Source organism: Psammomys obesus, unplaced genomic scaffold (assembly GCF_907164565.1).
Source record: "Psammomys obesus unplaced genomic scaffold, mPsaObe1.curated_primary_1811, whole genome shotgun sequence".
Taxonomy (NCBI): domain Eukaryota; kingdom Metazoa; phylum Chordata; class Mammalia; order Rodentia; family Muridae; genus Psammomys; species Psammomys obesus.
In genome coordinates this window covers 5,120,646-5,138,849 of record NW_026590859.1, presented here as the reverse complement: position 1 = coordinate 5,138,849, position 18,204 = coordinate 5,120,646, and the positions used below count along the sequence as shown (strand labels likewise).

Here is an 18,204-nt window from a genome sequence, read left to right as displayed (position 1 = left end):
AAAGAAAGAAAGAAAGAAAGAAAGAAAGAAAGAAAGAAAGAAAGAAAAGAGGGATCCATTTAACAATACCATCTCTGGGCTGGATTATCTATCTTGAGTCAGTTAACTTACCTCAGTTAGATAAAAAGGAAAGAAAGAAAGAAAGAAAGAAAGAAAGAAAGAAAGGGATTAAAGCGTTAACTATAAAGATACTATTGGTGTTGACTGCGATGTCTGGGGAAAACTTAGACTGATGCTAATAAATAATTGTTGCATAGCAAAGGATAGTATAAATAAAGATATTAAACAAATGGTAGATTCAGAAGACATGTTTGCAATGTGGATGACAGATCAGGATTTAAGAGCTATAATTACAGGAAGAGCACTTTACAAATCATCAAGAAACTGACAACCTAACAGAGAGATGAGCAACAAATATAAACAGACAAGAACAACCAAATGGCCAACACATATGCATAACTATTTTCCAAATCTACTAAACAGGAAATGGAAGTTGAAGTTAAAAAAAAAAAAAGGCAGTGATCATAACAGCAGAATCCCCAGGGACGTGGGAGAATAGATCTTGGGCATTGCCAGTAGAAACATAAACTAGGGCCATTCTAGAGGACAATCTGGGAACATTTATTAAGAGGGAAAAACACAAACATTCAGAACCCACAACCCCTCTCCTGGATACATGGGAGAACACCCAAGAGTAGATGTGAGCCCAGATGTGCACTGCAGCACCCAGTACAGCAGAGATGTATACACAGAGGAAACCTTCAAAACATCCCTGCTGGCTTGGATTTACAGAAGCCGTTGCTGGGTACAGCGATGAAACAACTGAGTAAGAGTCAGAAGACAGGATGAAGAACTCTTCAAGACTGTGCTCCATTACCACAATGATCAACTCATGGCAACTCTGGTTATCTGCAGAGAAACCCACAAGACCAGCTCTGACAAGAGCAGCGATGGAAGTGGGAAGGATACATGGAGCCCTTCCCTTTACCCCTGAGCTACATAGATTCTAGGAGAGGAAGAATCACTGTCTTGCAGGTTCATACCCACTGCTAAGCCCAGAGTCTACGATGGATAGCTCTCAACCTATGGTCATGCACTGCCCTCATTAAACTCAGTGAGTCACAGAGCAAAACAAAGGGGTGTGACCAGGAAAGAAATATTTGTTGTGGGGATGAGAAAACAGATACTAGGGAGATGGAGGACAGTGGGGGTTAAGAGTGATCAGCATAGGTCTCAGGGTTTCTATTGCTGTGATAAAACACTAACCAACTTGGGGAAGAAAAAGCTTATTTTGCTTAATCTTCCATATTACAGTTCATCATAGAAGGCAGTCTGAACTCAAACAGGGCAGGAACCTGGAGGCAGGAGCCGATGCAGAGGACACAGAGTGATACTGCTCACTGGCCTGCTCTCCAAGACTTGCTTTACCTACATTCCCTACTTCCGTATGCTCCCCAGGACCACCAGCCCAGAGGTGGCCCTTCCACATCAATCACTAATTTAAAGTGCCCTGCAGACCTGGATAAGCCAGATCTAATGGAGGCATCTTCCCAGTTCTGGTTCCTTCCTCTCAAATGACTTCAGCTTATGTCAAATTGACAAAAAAAAAAAAAAAAAAAAAAAAAAAGGAAAGAAAGAACCCAAAAAAACTAGTCAGCATGACATGTATGATCTAAGAAGAAACTTAAGGTTAAGTAAAAAGCCAGTATGTAAAAGAAAATTATGTGTAATATTCTTTCACTTTTCAGCAGAAACAGCTAAAATCACATACTTGTATGTATGTATATAAACACACATATACACTGCATGTAGATATGTGAGAGAAGGAGAGGACACCACCCACAAACATACGGGGTCGTGGGAATGAGACTGTTTTGAAGGGGCTTTGCATTTAGAAGGGTGGATTGTTAGGTAAAATGGTTGTGGTAGAAGGAAAAGTGTTTGGGGACATGGCTGTGTGGTTGAGAGCACTGGCTGGCCTGGCAGAAGACCCAGGTTTGGTTTCCCGCACCGAACGTGGCTCACAGGCATATGTAACTCCAGCTCTCGGGAGACCAATGCCCTCTTCTGGCCTCTGTGAGCACTGCATATGCGTGTATACATACATATAAGCAGGCAAAACACTCATGCACACACAATAAAAATAAATATGCTGAGACTTATGGCCAACCTTTGGGCAGAATGCAGGGAATCTTATGAAAGAAGTGGGAAACAGTAAGATCTGGAGAGGACAGGAACTCCACAAGGAGAGCAACAGAACCAAAAAATCTGAGCACAGGGGTCTTTCCTGAGACTGATACTCCAACCAAGGACTATGCATGGAGATAACCTAGAACTCCTGCACAGATGTAGCCCATGGCAGTTCAGTATCCAAATGGGTTCCATTGTAATAGGAACAGGGACTGTCTCTGACATGAACTGATTGGCATGCTGTTTATTTACCTCCCCCTGAGGGGGAAGCAGCATTACCAGGCCACAGAAGAAGACAATGCAGTCACTCTTGATGACATCTAATTGACTAGGATCAGAAAGAAGGAAAAGAAGACCTCCCCTATCAGTGGACTTGGGGAGGGGCATGCATGCAGAGGGTGGAGGAAGGGAGGGATTGAGGTGGTAGGAGGGAGGGAACCACAGGGGAGATACAAAGTGAATAAAGTGTAATTAATAAAGAATAAATAAATGTTTTTTTAAAGAGGAAATGAAGGTGAGAGAAGAGATGGAATTAGAAAAACAGGGGGAAGAAAAGAGAATATTGTTCACACCCAAAGCGCTATAGAAATTCTACAAGTGTAAAAGCACATGTGTACATTATAAAAATCTCACCTAGGTAAAAGCATGTGTGTGCACCTTCTGGCCTGAGAAGCAATGATGTGACCTTCTTTGCTGAGCGAGCACCAGGAGCTTCAGGTACTCATTTGCTCAACCTCTCCCACCACACCACGAGGTTCAAACTGTTATTATCTACATTTAACAAATGATAAAACTAAGAGATGAGGTGACCTTTCAAAAATCCTGCAATTATTCTGCTCCAGGGCTTGAACCTTGAACTCAGGAAGGGTAAACCTGAAATCCTGGCCCGTACCACTAGATACATTGCCTCTCAGCAAATGTATGTCCAGGACATTGTATCAATCCAAACACACAAGTTCCAATGTGATATGTGTGTGCTGATTCTGTTCCAGTTTAAAAAAAAAAAAAAGTCACATGTACAAATGTATGTATTTGAGCACAAAGAAAAATACACATAGATTTTAATCTGCATGTTCTAATCCGGAGGGTCAGGACACACGAAGCAACAATAACAGCTGATTTGAGTACCAGTCATTTGTTTGTTGAGATAGGATCTGTGCTGCCCAATCTGGGCTTGAACTCACATGTAGGCAAGGATGGCCTTGAACCTCTGGTCCTCCTGTCTGCAGCAGTTCGAAAGCACTGGGCTTGCAGCGATGCACCAGGACACCTGCTTCTGAGGTGAACCCAGGGCTCTGTGCTAGGTGAGCGCTCTACCACCTGAGCTGCATCCTGACCCCTGACTTGTTTTTGTTGGTTAGTTGGTTGGTTTTCGTGTTTTTTTGTTTTTTTGAGACAGGGTATCCTTGGCTGTCCTAGACTCACTTTGCAGACTGAGTTTGAGGCTGGCCTCGAACTCAGAGATCCACCTGTCTCTGACTCCCCAAGTGCTGGGATGCCTGGCTTGTTCTGTTTTTAATGTGTCCCTGAAACATAGTTGAAAAAAAAAAAAACCCTAGTCTCAAAAATCATGAAAAAAAATAATATTAACAAGCCAACAAGGCTTTTCTTTCTTTTTTTTTTATTTTTTTTCAACAGGCTCTGTGATGCCTACTGGTTCTGGTGAGCTCCCAAGAGCCATAGTAGGTCTGCTTCCGGTGACCCCCTGAATGTCGGAATACTTGTCCCACCTCGGCCCCTATGCCTGCCGAGTGGTGTTCATGCCACTTCTCTTCCAGAAACAAAATGTATGCCACATCCAAGAAGGGGACCAAGAAGGAAAATCCCTGACCCCGTGAGTCCTGGTGACAGGAATATCCCATACAGTCAGGTGCCATAGTGGGAAGACGCAAGATCCAAGCCGCGCACAGTGTAGATCAGGGAGGTACTTTCTAAGATGGCAGCCCCTACCACATCTGAGTGAGCATGGCACCGAGCCATCTCACTTCCGTGCTTTATTCTGTTTTGTTTTACTTCTAATTCTAAATGTTTTGCTATCAAATAAATCATTTTTTAAAAAAAGATTTACAATAGTCAGTTATCATATCTGGTTTCCGTGAAAACAGACATCAAATCAAATTTAAGAATTTGTTGCTTATTAAAAGCTATTCTCTGGTCTATGGATGCAGGTTGCCAGAGTCTTAAGATGCCAAATCTGTGGATGGCGTGGCCAGGCTTGCTAACTAGGGCATGCAGCCATTGACTATGATTGTCTTATACTTAACTGAAATGCTGTCATGTCTTCCCATTGTCTGACTGCTTCAACAGAGCTCCGCTCAAACTACAAAAATACTGAGGTTGACATAATTATAGCCAGGGGACAGATTTTAAAGGTGATTCACTGAAGGTTCACTGGACTGGCATGCCTAGCTTCCTGGATCTGGGTAATATAGTAGGGTCTGCTTTGTCAAAAGGTGGGCAGGGAGGCGCCTGCAGCAGCAAGCTGGCTAGTGCCCAAGAGAGCTTGTGGAGTTCCAAGAAAAAATTCTTTCCTATCGGAGCATAAAGTAGGAGATTAAAAAAAAAAATACTGAGCTTCTGAAAAGGTTGCTAAAATTAAGGATAGATTTTGAGGAAGGGATTTACAGTGAGGCTTCACACCAGCAATAGCTCCTTTGAAACCCATTTAGGGCCTCCGCCTTCAGTCTCCAAATCTGTAGGTTGCAGAAAGCTGTGTATTAATAGCCATATTGTTTGCACTCAGGCATTGCATAACACGGCTGTGTCTCATTTCATTTCTAGTAATTCTCTCTTCACGTGACCCTGCCCCACTAATAAAGTCATCCACAAACTCACAGGCCCCAGAGAGGGAAAGAAGAATACAGAAGCCAGTCATTGCCTGTTACAAGTCTCAGAATCCAAAGTTCTTCCACTAACGTTCAGCCTGAAGGGATGGTGTGTGAACTCTGGAGTCTGGTCTTGTCTTTTCCATTTCAGAAAAGATAAAGGTGGCATAGGTAAGAAGAGAGAAAAATTAAGGAGAAGAGAGATATCAAGCATCCCTATGCCCTTGGGAAGGGACACTGCACCATTCAGTCCTGGGTCCTGTCAAGCATGCAGAGGCTCACAGCCTCTAGGAAAGTTGGCCAGCGAGAGTGCCTCTGACTGCAACTTCCTCCAGTGGATCTCAGCAAAGCAGCGGGATTCTTACAAATGTCCTGCGCCCTGTTACACAAGGTAGTAGTTGAATATCAATGGCCACCAGTGACATTCAACCAAAAGGACCATATCAGAAAACACCCTATGTACCCTGAATGGCAAGAAGACAGCCACATGTTTCTCTTGTCTCACAAGAGATGCTCAGAAATTGCCAGACAGACTTGAAGGGAGGTGACTTGTAAGATAAGGGAGACATAACAACATGGGAGGAAGGGGGGAGGCTCAGTGTTAGAGATGTTATAGCAGATAACAAGTTAAATATAAATATTGTTGGTATAATGTTATTTTTTAATGTATACACCTTACCCTTGTTCATTTAAATACTGATTTCTCCCCCACCCCACCCCCAACTCCCTGGTTTCAATCTGGATATTGCATTGTGATACTCATTCTAAGCATCCTGTCTCAACTCTTGTGTAAACAGGAACAAAATAAAGCAACTAGACACAAAGTTGAGCAGGGAGGAGCCAGAGGACAGGAAAGAGGGGAGGAGCCAGAAGGCGGGAGAGGAGTGGGAGGAGAAGGAGGAGAAGGGGCAAGAGGAGAGCTAGGAGAGCAGAGCAGGAGGAGAGATCTTGGAGGACGTGGAGCATGAACCAGACCTAAGATTTCACAAAAAGCAAGTATAATGTGGGAAATCTAAATGTTAGGAAACTGAGGGCTTGGAGGTTTAGGAGGGAGTAAATATTGCCCAGCATTGTGTTCTAGGTTAACTAAAAACCCAGCCTCTGTGTGGTGATTTGGATATACAGCTGTTTAAGATTAACAGCAGCATTACCAGAAGATAAACCAATAGTAAATATTAATCGCTGTCTACAACAATATATGTATAAATTTAATGTCTAGCAACCAACTATCATCTTCCAATGTAAGCTCAGGTTATGCTTTTTTCCAAAATGTTGGATCACTGAAAATGAAAAAAAAAAAAAGTTTCCCAGGCAATACCGAAAAAGTGCTGATCACAGCAGATGAGAATTAGACAGAAGTGTGTGTTTACTAAATGAGGTCAGGTCCTTAGGTGGTCTCTTGCACATCCCATTTGGACTGGAGATTCTCCACTCTCAGTGAGGCTGAGAGTGTGTGGGAGCTGAGCATACAGAAGAAAGTAAACTTTCTAGACTTTACACATCCCAAAGAGGACTGTTCTCCAAATACCACACCAAGGAGCCTCTGGGTTTGAAAAGCATTGGTGCTGACAAAATTCTGGGTACCCTTCTTTTGAAGCTGGCTTCTGAGGTAGTTCACGGCCCCACAAGGAAACAAACATTCTCACTAGGACTCAGCCCCTTTACAAACCAATCGAGAAAAGAGTCTGAATGTTTTTGTAGCCAGGGTTTACCCTTCATTCCTAATAATGTTTCTAAGCTTAATGAATTATGTACCAGATTTAGTCCCAGATATTATTAGCAGAGTTTATAACACAAAGTGTCTTTACAGAGCTACCCCATAGCAGGGTAGGGTAGAGGAGGAGTATAGGGAGGGCTATTCTAACACTAACGACATTTCAAAAGTTTATATAACACGTATTACTCTAGAAGCTTCCTAAAACATAAAAAGGGTTTAAATGGAATTATCATATAAGGGGACAGCAATGCCCCTACTGGGCGTTACAAGCTCAGTGCCAGGAGTGGACTACCCCTTTGCAGCTGTTGGCCAGGGAGGTCCCAAAGAGACCCCAAACATTACAAAATATGGCCAGCGCTCTTGGTTACCCTCCAAAATTTGACAATAAAACCCTATTGCTAAAGACGCCTTATATTTAAGTAATAGAACAGGGAGAAATCAAGCCTCATCCCTACTAACTAGTATAATGGAAGTTTTGGTTTCTTTTTTTTCTGCATCTTTTTAAATTTAATTTATTTTTTATTATTAGTTACATTTTATTAACTCTGTATTCCAGCTGTATCCCGCTCCCTTATTCCCTTCCAATCCCACCCTCCCTCCCTCATCTCCTCCCTGCCCCTTTCCAAGATTGGGGAGGACCTCCTCCCCTTTCATCTGACCCTGTTTTATCAGGTATCTTCAGAAAACCCAGCTATGTTATGCAAACATGTTTTTGCTATAGAAGTGTGGGATTTTAGTTTGTCCTTTAAGATTTTAGTTTGTCCTTTGTTTTGTCCACAGCTGATAACTGCCTCAGGCAGGGGTGTGGTCTTTGCCAGCTAGAGTTAGTTGAATTCCATGGATTCTGAGGGATATAAATATGAGGACCCAGAGAGAGAAAAGGCGGCAGCTTGGAGGAAATGGATGGAGGACTGCTTGCTGCATTTGCTGGTTTGCATTGCCTGGACAGCTGGATTTCCTGACAACTGAGATTAGTATTGTCCCAAAAAGATCCTGACAACCCTACCCAGCCGGAAGAAGTAAAGAGAACTATGTCTCTTTTCTCTCCTACCTAGGGTTGTGGGGGTGTCTTGGGGGTTGGCCTGGTGCTATGTATTTTAATGTTAATCATTGCTCTGCCTTCTCAGAAGAACACATTCTCAAGTATACCTCTCTTTGTTATGTAAACCTTGCACCACCTAATTTAAAGCTGATTGGTTAATAAAAAAAATGCTGAACCGTGGGATTTAGCAGAAGAAAAGGAGGTAGAGTTTGGGGTTCATGGGCTAGGGTCAAGGAAACGTGAGGAAAAGAGAAAGACAGGATTGGAGGAGAAGGAAAAGGAAAGAGGAGAAGGACCGCTGCCATGGGTTAGTGTGGCAAAGGAGCACATGGATGGATCAGCATGGATGGAGGAGATGGAGAACATTAATAAATATTTTGGGACCATGGATGGCAGGTACCTTGAGATCGGGCTGGGAGGCAAGATTAGTTTAACGGGTTAATATCTGCAATGCTCCAGGTAAAGGCTATTTTATAAAATACAACAGGTGTCTGTGTCTTTATTTGATTGAGAGAGGGTTAAATAATACCACCATGATAATTATAGCCTAGTAATAAATATTGATTAGGCCATGCCTTTTAAATTTACTACAACAGGGCTGGAAGGAAGGGGATTTAAGGAACCCCAAACAAAGTAGAATTTATAAAACTAGCACCGACAAGTTAGCTTTCGTAGTGTGGAAAGGTATTGTGAATGCTACAGGAGAAGAAAAGTAATCATTAATTTTATGATTACCCTGTCAAGACGGGTTCCCTGGTCAACAGTGGCACAAATATCATTAGGGTAACCAACCGCTTTCCAAATCGATATAAGGCCTGCTCCACAGGTTGAAAATCATATCTAGAACTGTTATTGGGTCCGTGAATCTGTGGCTAGAAAGTCCACAGACTTTGAGGGAGAACTTACAAGTATCCTACATTTACTAAATGGACATATAATTACACTACCCCCAGTGACTCTAATTGGACCCAGAGATTGCTAAAGCTATGAACCATCATCAGAGAAGCTTTTCTTTGCAGGAGACAGTGATTAACACAGAGACAAACTGGTCAATGAACAGAGAAGGAGAGACTGTGCTCAGTCCTGAATGGTTTATTTATATGGTACCTCTTCCTCCAAAGGCTCAGGGACCATTATGGAAGAGAAGACAGAAAGACTGTAAGAGTCAGAGCAAATGGATGACTAGGAAAAAACATTCTACTCTGCCTTCCTTTACCTGACACTCTGACATGATGCCAGCAGGGTAACAGTATCATCAACTGATGGAGAGTGGGTTTCTGTCAGAGTCCTCTCTCTGCTCTGTCTCTTCCCTATGGCCCTGTGTAGGGTGGAGAAGGATATACCAAATGGATGTGGCCTTCTCATTTATAAAAATACTCCTAAGCAGGTTTCTTTTTCTATGAACAAGGAGGTGAGAATGGAAAATGTTTCTTGCTAGATGTAGTTTCTCAACTCACTTCATATTTGAATGAGCATGATGACCAATCCACTTATTTTAGGTAAGTACATTGAATTTTATCCATACTATGTTCCATTCGTATTAATTACACGTACATTCTCAAGATTGCTACTCATTTGATGGAACAGTATTTTCCATTGCTAATGATCGGCTTCTCGACAGTAATTTAATTAAACATGCAATTGCCATTAATACAGTCTGAGAATCTTTTTTAATTAATTAATTTATTTATTCACTTTACATTCTGATTATAGCTCCTCCCTCCTCTCTTCCCAATCCCATCCTCCCTACCTCATCCCCATTCCCCTCCTCCATTCCTCAGATAAGGGGAGCACCCCCTACTCACCCATCCCAGCTCATCAAGTCCCACCAGGATTAAGCCCATCCTCTTCTTCTGTGGCCTGATGAGGCCACCCCACCAGGGGAGCAATAAAAAAAATCAGGCAACAGAATCCATGTCAGAGACAGTCCACTGCTCCCCTTACTAGGAAACCCACATGAAGCGTGAGCTGCCCATCAGTCACATCTGTGTAGGGAGCTAGGTCCAGTCTACACATGGTCCTTGGTTGGTGCTTCAGTCTCCACAGACCTGCCTGGGCCCTGGTTAGTTGGTTCTGTTGGTCTTCTAGTGGATCCTTGTCACCTCCAGGTCCTAAGATGTTTCACCCAGCAGCAGATTGAAACAGATGTTGAGACTCACTGCCAAACATAGGGCAAAGCACAGGGAGTCTTGTGGAAAAGTGTGGGGGGGGGGGAGGATAGAAGGACAGTCTGAGAATCTTCTAAGCAGATTTGTGAGGTATTTTGGAAGCCATCAATAGCCTGATACCATTCAACAAAAAGGCAGCATAAGCGAAGAAAACCTCATGCCAATATCTCCTTTGCCTGCATGTGTAAAAATCTTCAGCTAACTTTTTTCTATTAACATAAAAAAAAACATAAAAATTCTTCACAGCCATCTGGAGTTAATGCTGAACACATAGGGCCTGTCAAAGATTCAAAAGCCAATCAATGTACTTGACTGTACTTGTAGACTTGGTTTTTCCAAAAACCTGCTTTATTTAAGGTTCTTAAAAGCTTCTCCCTCCATTCCAACCCACTGACCAGACACAGGGAGAAGGAAGGGTATCAGGAAAAGGGGGTTGTGACCTTTTAGACACAGTTCCTCGGGGTGATTCCACTGTTTGCTGTCTAGATAGCAGCAGCCCAGTCAAATAGCTAACACCAAACAGCAGCAAGAATCAACAGCAGCGGCACAGTTCAGCAGAAACACCAAGACTCCATACCAGGAACAAGTCAGCAAAAGTGTCAAGACTCAGCTAAAGAGCAATGAGTTCTCTGAAGCATTTCTCTTTGCAAAATGAAGTGTAGAAAAATGAAGACCAGCGAAGCCCCGACCAGTGCAAAATGTAGCAATCCAAAAAGTGTTTTCTCCCTGTCTGTAGGCTTGAGTCCACACAGTGCTGTTTAAAGACCATGCTGTGGCCCTCCCACGTGTTTGTTTTCAACTGAGAATGAACCAGAAACATTTCCACATCCCACATTTGGGACCAAAACAAACAAAAAAAAAAAACACATAAAAGAAACCAAAACTTTCACTACACATACTAACAAACTATAGGAAACAAAACATATCACATAGTCATAATATTGGTGTGTTGGGGGTGGGGGGGGGGAGACTAGATCAATCCATAACAAATCTCTTAGCAAATTCCAGGGTAGACCAGTACATTTTAAAATCTGATAAAGGACATCTATATAACTTCTAACTAACTTATTAAGGATAAAGGCTAGAGATCTATTCCTATTAAGATGAGGAGCAAGGCGAAGCTGCTTATTCACCATGCTACTGCTCAGCAGGGTGCTGAGGCCCCTCACAAACGCAGTAAGGCAAGGGAGAACATGACAGCTGAACTCTGGGAAGGAGGACATGAAAGGTCACAGTGAAGTGTCATGTCTATATTAAAAATAACTTAAATTGCTTCTCAAAAGAAGCCCTTAGGAGTGAAGAAATAGAGATGGGGTCATGTCAGCCAGAGTATCAGAACCAACCCAACATATTTACATGTTAGCACTGAACACGGGAGACATGCTTTAGATAACCATTTACAATAGCCCTGAAAAGCTGCAGATTCAGGTGTGACTCTGAAATTAAACGTGCAGAATCTGCTGGAGGAAACTATAGGATACCTGTGACAGAAAAGCTAACTGTGAAGAGAAGGCTTGACATTGCTATGACGTCACTTCTCCCCAAACTGATGTGAGCCTGACATTTACCCCAACCAATAGCCCTACAGGGTGTGTATAAATGACTTCAGTCAATTCAAAAACCTCTGTGGAAAATGGCTGTGGGGATGGGTCAGTGAGAAAAGCATTTTTAGCATAAGCATGAGGGAGGACAGAGGTAGGGTCCCAGAGTCCATTCAGTGCCGGGTGGAGCTGCAGCCTGTCTGCAGTCCCAGCTCCTATCATGGAGTCGGTATCCCCAGAGGGAGTTGTTTAGCAAGGCCGGTGCCATATTGGCCAGCTCTGAGCTTGACTGAGAGACCTTGCCTCAGTGCACAAGGTAGAAGGGCAATAGAGGACGATTCCCAGGGTCAACCTTGGTGTGCACACTCACACTCATACAAATGCAAACATGCATGTACACACATGCCCCCACCCACACTCACCCCTACACACACACACACACACACACACACACACACACACACACACACAACATATGCACCTACAAAGAAGAAAGATACAAGTTACATGGAATAGCAAATAACTTAGTTTTGAATAATAATTTAGAGAACTCACATTGTAGGATCTTATAACTAATTCTAAGGCTGCATTAAAGAATACAAAATGGTATTACAGAAGTTAAACACAGACTTAAGAGGACACAAAAGCCTAGAAATAGCTCTCTGAAGAATGGCAAATTGATTTGCAGTGCAGAGGAAATTCTGTGGATGAATGTGTGTGAGAGGGTGTTTGCATGTGTGTGTGAGTGTGTGTTTATGTGTATACATGTTTGTGTATGTGTGTAAATTTAAAAATAAACTGTTTAGCTGTTTCCTTTTTTAAGATTTATTTATTTATTATGTATATAATGTGTATTTACATGTACACCTGCATGGCAGAAGAGGGCACCAGATCTCATTTTAGATGGTTGTGAGCCACCATGTGGTTGCTGGGAATTGAACTCAGGACCTCTGGAAGAACAGGCAGTGCTCTTAACCTCTGAGCCATCTCTCCAGCCTGTGTGTAAATTTTTATTCGTACTTCATCTCTACCAAAAAAACTAGCTCAAAGTAGTGCATGAACCTAAATGTAAAATAGAAAATTACAATTTCAAATATTCTAAGAACACCACACAACAATTTTTAACTAAGGATTACAAAAACAATTTGCATAATACACTAAGGATATGACCCAAAAAGAGAAAACAATACGTAAACTCTGCTTCACCAGACCTATAATTTTTTTTCATGATAGTTGGCTAAGAGCATAAGGGAACCAATGAAAACTATCTGTGTATCATAAATCGCAGGGTTTACTTATTTTTTTTTAACTCCATAAGGACTCTCAAAGCCACCAGTAAAATCCCTACATATACCCAGGTTATTTTTAATGGGCAAAGATTTGAATAGCAGCTGAGTCTCCCTCCCTCCCTACTGCTCTCTCTCTCTCTGTCTCTGTCTCTCTCTCTCTCTCTCTCACACACACACACACACACACACACATACACACAACCACACACAGAGTTAAAACTAATACAAGCATTTGAAATTTCCAGCGGTGGGTGTGAATGTTTGTAATCCAAGCACTAGAGAGGCAGAGACAGGCAGCTGCCTGGAGCCTGCTGACTAGCCAGCCTCACCTATTTGGTGAGTTCCAGGCCAGTGTCTGAGTAAAGAGCTGGGATGGATGCACGGCATCCGAGGAGACACACCCTAGCTTGCCATCGGGCCTCTGCAAACACGCAAGTCTCTCTCACACACATGCATACAGAGACTATAGCATAGACAGCATGGCTGATAAAAAGTCAAGACCTTACATTTCAAAATCATCAGCTGTTGATCTGCGATACCTGTGATAATCTGAGATATTCTTCCCCTGCTGCCTTAACATTTCCTGTTTTTCTCTTGCACCTATAAACTGCAGTTCCCTCAGCCTAGCCAAGGAAGACATCCAGTTGCTAGACTGAAATTATCAGGAAGTCTGTGGCATGAGCCTCAAAATCCATCCCTGTAAGAGGCAGCTAACCAACCTTCGAGGAGCTGGGAGGCAGAGTGCCAGCTGCTGTTGTCACTGCCCACCCAAGATACAATCATGAAAATGGGCTAACTATATAGTTTGTCCAATTCTGCATCATTCACATTCAAGAAAGCACAACCGGAGCACACTGAGGGCCTCACTGGAAGAATCCCTTCCCTGGTGAGTAGTGTATTGTGTCTCTTCTCGCCTCAGACAGTACCAGCCACAAACAAGATACAAGGCTACACAAGGACCTCAGGAACAAGTGAGCTCTTTGGGCTTATTTATAGAGCACGGGGAGGAAATGCCTAGAGGAGCAAGCGCGATCCCAAAGCAGGTCCACTGGAAAGGCTGCACCCAGAATGGATGGTGGCTTCTCCATAACTGCAGAGATAGCCTCAGCCTCTCCCAGCCTGTGTGCTCTAGCTTCCTGAGATCTCACGTGCAATGGGCAAACTGCATCCAGATGGCTGGGAGGAGACCTGGAATCTCAAATGGGGGTCCAGTGACCCTCCCTACCCTCATACCAAGCAATGTCAACAGTCCACAAGCCTGATAGAGATGATCTCTTGTGAGCAAGCATTAATGAAAACGGTGGCTGTTTGCTTGGAGGACAGCAACCACAACAGAAATTGTAAAGCAAGAAACAAATGCATAGACATGGACACTCTCAGCCCGTAAAGAGAACAAAGAATTTAGACACCCGACTATTTCTGCACAGTTGCTTTGGGCTGAACTCAGTTACACTCTATTGTCTTCTTGACTGATGGGGTGGACCTCTGTGAATGGAGTAACACAAAGTTAGTTAATTAGTGCTCGAGTGTAAGCCTCCTATTAACATGGGAGAGCTGGGGATGAGTCAGATACTCTTGGATACAAACCAGAGACGGCCATAAAGCCATTAAGCAGACTCTACACTAGACAGGTATTTCCTGATTTCTACTGAACCTTCTGCTTCAACAATTCTGCTTCATTTCTGCATTGACATAACCCCATGCAGGAGATGAAGTATAGCCTCCATTTCCACAAAGGGGATGATAAAAAATGAGTTCATAAATGTGGAGGTTTGTGGGAAATGAAATGATACTACACAAATGTAAGATCATATTTTTAATGGCCATGCCCAAATGCCATTGATTTTCCTGGTTGAAAATTCTGACCGCTGGGTTATATCCTATCAGAAATGTGGGATCTAAGCATCAGTGCCAGAATTCTGGTCCTTCCCAAGTGCTTCGCACGTGTGCTTGGAACAAGTAGACATGATAAATTAAATCATCAAAATAGGTTATCCACAGAAATCTTTGCTTTTGGCAGGCACGGCGGAAAGATGCATAGTAGACATTTTTAGCCCTTGAGTTTGCAGAAGGTCATTTCTGCCACGAATATTGGCAGCAGCAGCACAGAAGGTATTCCAAGATGCATAGACAGACTACACGCAAGCATCAACAGGGGAAATTAAGTAATAGCAGGTAGCGATCTACAAGTTTCTATACACACAAAGGGCCACAAGCAAATGGACTTTGACCTTGAAAATGACAAGAAGAGCTCTTCATTGCTTTTAACCTGTGCAGCCTGGTCACCACTTATTCATCCTGCTGGGTTTTGCTTGGCTTTTGAGGCGATGTGTTACTCTGTGGTCCGAGCTGTTTTGGAAATGACGATGATTGTTTTGTCTCAGCCTCTCAAGAGCTAGAATGACTGGCTTGGACCACCACACCTGGCTGGCCCTCACCCTTTTATTGTACTTTAAGCTTTGACATTTTTTGTGTGTCAGCTGACCAGTACCCAGAGAACAGATGTGTCTATCGGCTTGCATCATTGGCTGATGATTAGCACAATCAAAGCATCAGGGCTAAATATCTGGGATTATCAGACCTCAAATGGTGAAGGTTCCTGAAGCCTGTATAATTTAAACATCCTAACACACACTTACTCTATGTCAGATGACTAACATAATGATCTACTTTAACCTGTACAAACATAAGAAAAAAGTTATTAACTTGCCTTATATATAAGAAGCTAGAATTGGAATTTAGGCAAATTTTCCAAAACTTTAGCATTTACAAGTAGTGGGTCTGGAATTCTAACACCTAGCTGTCTAACACGCAGTAGTCTTGAATCAAGATCCCTGATGCTCTTTACACCCACAGCCCCCGGTGGCAGACATTCAGCCCTTCCAGCACAATAGGACATTGCTCAGCTCTGCCTATGGATCTTCTAATGTCATGTCACTGCCTGGAAAAATCAAAACATGCTGCAGACTCAGCAAGGTGCCACCTGCTCTACAGAAGTAGCTCTTGCTTCAGGGTAACACCTACTTCCTCCAGTAGGAGACAACTCCCAGTTCTGTTGTTGATGATATCGGCTCTCACTGAACACCTGAGCCTGGCTTTGAACTCCTGTCCCTGAACCCCAGGTGGAAATCAGCAGAGCCGAGGCCATCAGGCCACCCTCTCCCTTACTCTCCTCTCCTGGAGCAGCCTAGCACTCTCCTTTTCCTCATAGAGCGGAACCAGTGTCAGAACTCCTAGAATGTTGCATCATTCTTGATTAAGGTCCCAGAAGTCTGTATAACAATTCCAGATGACACTTCAGCCTGAAAAAACTACCAATTCCTCAAAGAGCTGCCAGGCCATTGCTCTGGACTGTCTTACTCTAGTTAGAATTTCTACCTGGTAACAGCTCCTATGAAATCCACACCTAAGCTGACCGAACTGTTGGAGGGATAATTTAAGCTTAGCCGTTTTTACATGTGATGTTATACATGCCATAATTTCAGCCTACCCCGAAGCTACATGTAATTATCCCAGAGCACTTTACCTTACTGATGGTTGTTGCTTAGTTACAGTTTTTGTCAGTTCCTACCCCAAGGATCCCACTGTCACTTCTAACACATGTACCACATTCTTCTCTCCTACTTGTGGCGGAGAAGGGAAAGTTCAATTTAACAAACCTCCACACCAGGTATGCCGGGGGAAAGCCAGGGTGCTAGAACGATGCTGCCTGGCATGGGGAAGGTGGCACCAGCATTGCTGACGGCTTTACGGTTCTCCTCTGCTGGGTGACTTTCTCTGTCACTCCAAGGGCCTTGTTAGCCATCTGTCTCTCAGGTTATTTTCATGCCCCTGACACCTGAGAGGCGATCAGTCTGATGCAGGACACGGCCAGCATCTCAGCTGTCTGTTTGCACTCGGCAAAGGGAGGTCCTGACATGCTAACTTATCCAGTGTTACAGCGCACAGGCTACCAGAGGACCTTGCGCGCTGACTGGAAACAAGCTCTGCTCAGCTAGGCTACAGACTCAGATGCTCTAGGGGATGCCCTTACAGAGAAATAACAAATCAAAGAAGAAAAACTAAAGAGGCAAGGGATTCAGAATTTGACTTTTAAACAAACCCCTTACTTAAAAGTGAAATATAATATAATCCTGTTATTATATAATGCTTTGGTGAATAAATTTACAGAGCGACTCGAGATGTCTCTTCCTACAAACTCAGCAGCAGGCTTTATTCAACATCCAAAACTTTCTACTGAATCTGCATCCGCTCTGATAGACGCTAAGCATGGAGCTTGCTAGATGCACATCTGCACAGATGTTAAATTTTGATCGGTTTGCTTCACATTTGTAAGAGCCTGTGGGAAGGCTTAGTCTCGGGGTGGCTTGTGGAGCATCATGGACATAAACGTGGGAAATATGCGTGGAATCCAGGTGTCAGCCCCACAGAGCTCCACTCTATGTGGTGGCATCTTCCCTTTGCCTGTCCTCAGATTCTAAACATCTCTTCCGCATCGGAGGATATGATAGGTAAATAAGATTCACTCAGGCAATAGTTAAGATTCTCTCTAAATCCTGATAGTATTGCGTGAATCGCTATACGTGCATGTTTTGACTGCAGGATTAGCCACATGAAACCAAAGTAATGAATGATCAGCGCACAGAGTCCGTGTGATTTATGGATATACATTGACGGATTATGCATTGCCAGAATCACACATCACACAATAAAGCCTGTGTGATGCGCCTGCCGTACAAGGCTCTCCTAACTCAGCCTGCAGTTTCTTCCAGCATTGCAGAATCATGGAAGGCACTCCAGCAACCAACTTTCTGCTGCAGCCACCCAGAGAGTTTAATTATAGACTGTTCTGTAAACGAAGACCCTGCATCAAACACTCGCTCACGGATCTACTTAGCATGCCCGAAATTTTTTAGAAAACAAAACAAGATGCTTGATTACAGTAAGGCTACTTACGGTAGACGTTCCTTTTCACTCGTGGGTTCATCATTTGGGGGTGTTTTCATCAGGAGTTGTCATGCTTCTGAGCTTTAACACCGTTCTTCCTCCAAGGCTTCTGGTCCGTAATGTCCAAAGCAGAGTCAGTTGAACTAACAAGCCATCGTCCCATACTGTTTCTTTCTTGTGTGTGAACGTTACCCTGTAGATCAATTTCCTGTCCAGAAACCCTCAAAATGAACAAATGTTGCTCTGTGCAAGTGAAATGTGCTACTCCAGTTCTCTGTTTTTGCAGTTTAGTTCAGGAAGAAAACCCTGATTAAAGTGAGGAATCATATCCCAGTTGTTTCAAGGAACTCAAAAGACAGACACTCCTTCCTTATGAATGGGCTATCAACGTTGCCAGAGCAGTTCGTTCTTACTAGCTTGTGGCGGCTGTACTATTTCCACAAGTTTCACCCATGTGTGACTTAAAGACACACCCCATAGCCACA

At 43.2% G+C, this 18,204-nt stretch overlaps 1 protein-coding gene across 1 annotated transcript in view; it reads right to left on the bottom strand.

Annotated features, from left to right (window-relative positions):
- The window catches only part of Kcnk2 (potassium two pore domain channel subfamily K member 2), a 166,870-nt gene extending 148,972 nt beyond the window's left edge, over positions 1-17,898 (bottom strand). The window contains exon 1 of the mRNA XM_055609260.1: positions 17,729-17,898. Within this exon, the coding sequence (XP_055465235.1) occupies positions 17,729-17,762 (34 nt within the window). The 5' untranslated portion in view covers positions 17,763-17,898. The remainder of the gene's footprint in view (positions 1-17,728) is intronic.
- Positions 17,899-18,204: the final 306 nt, after the last annotated feature.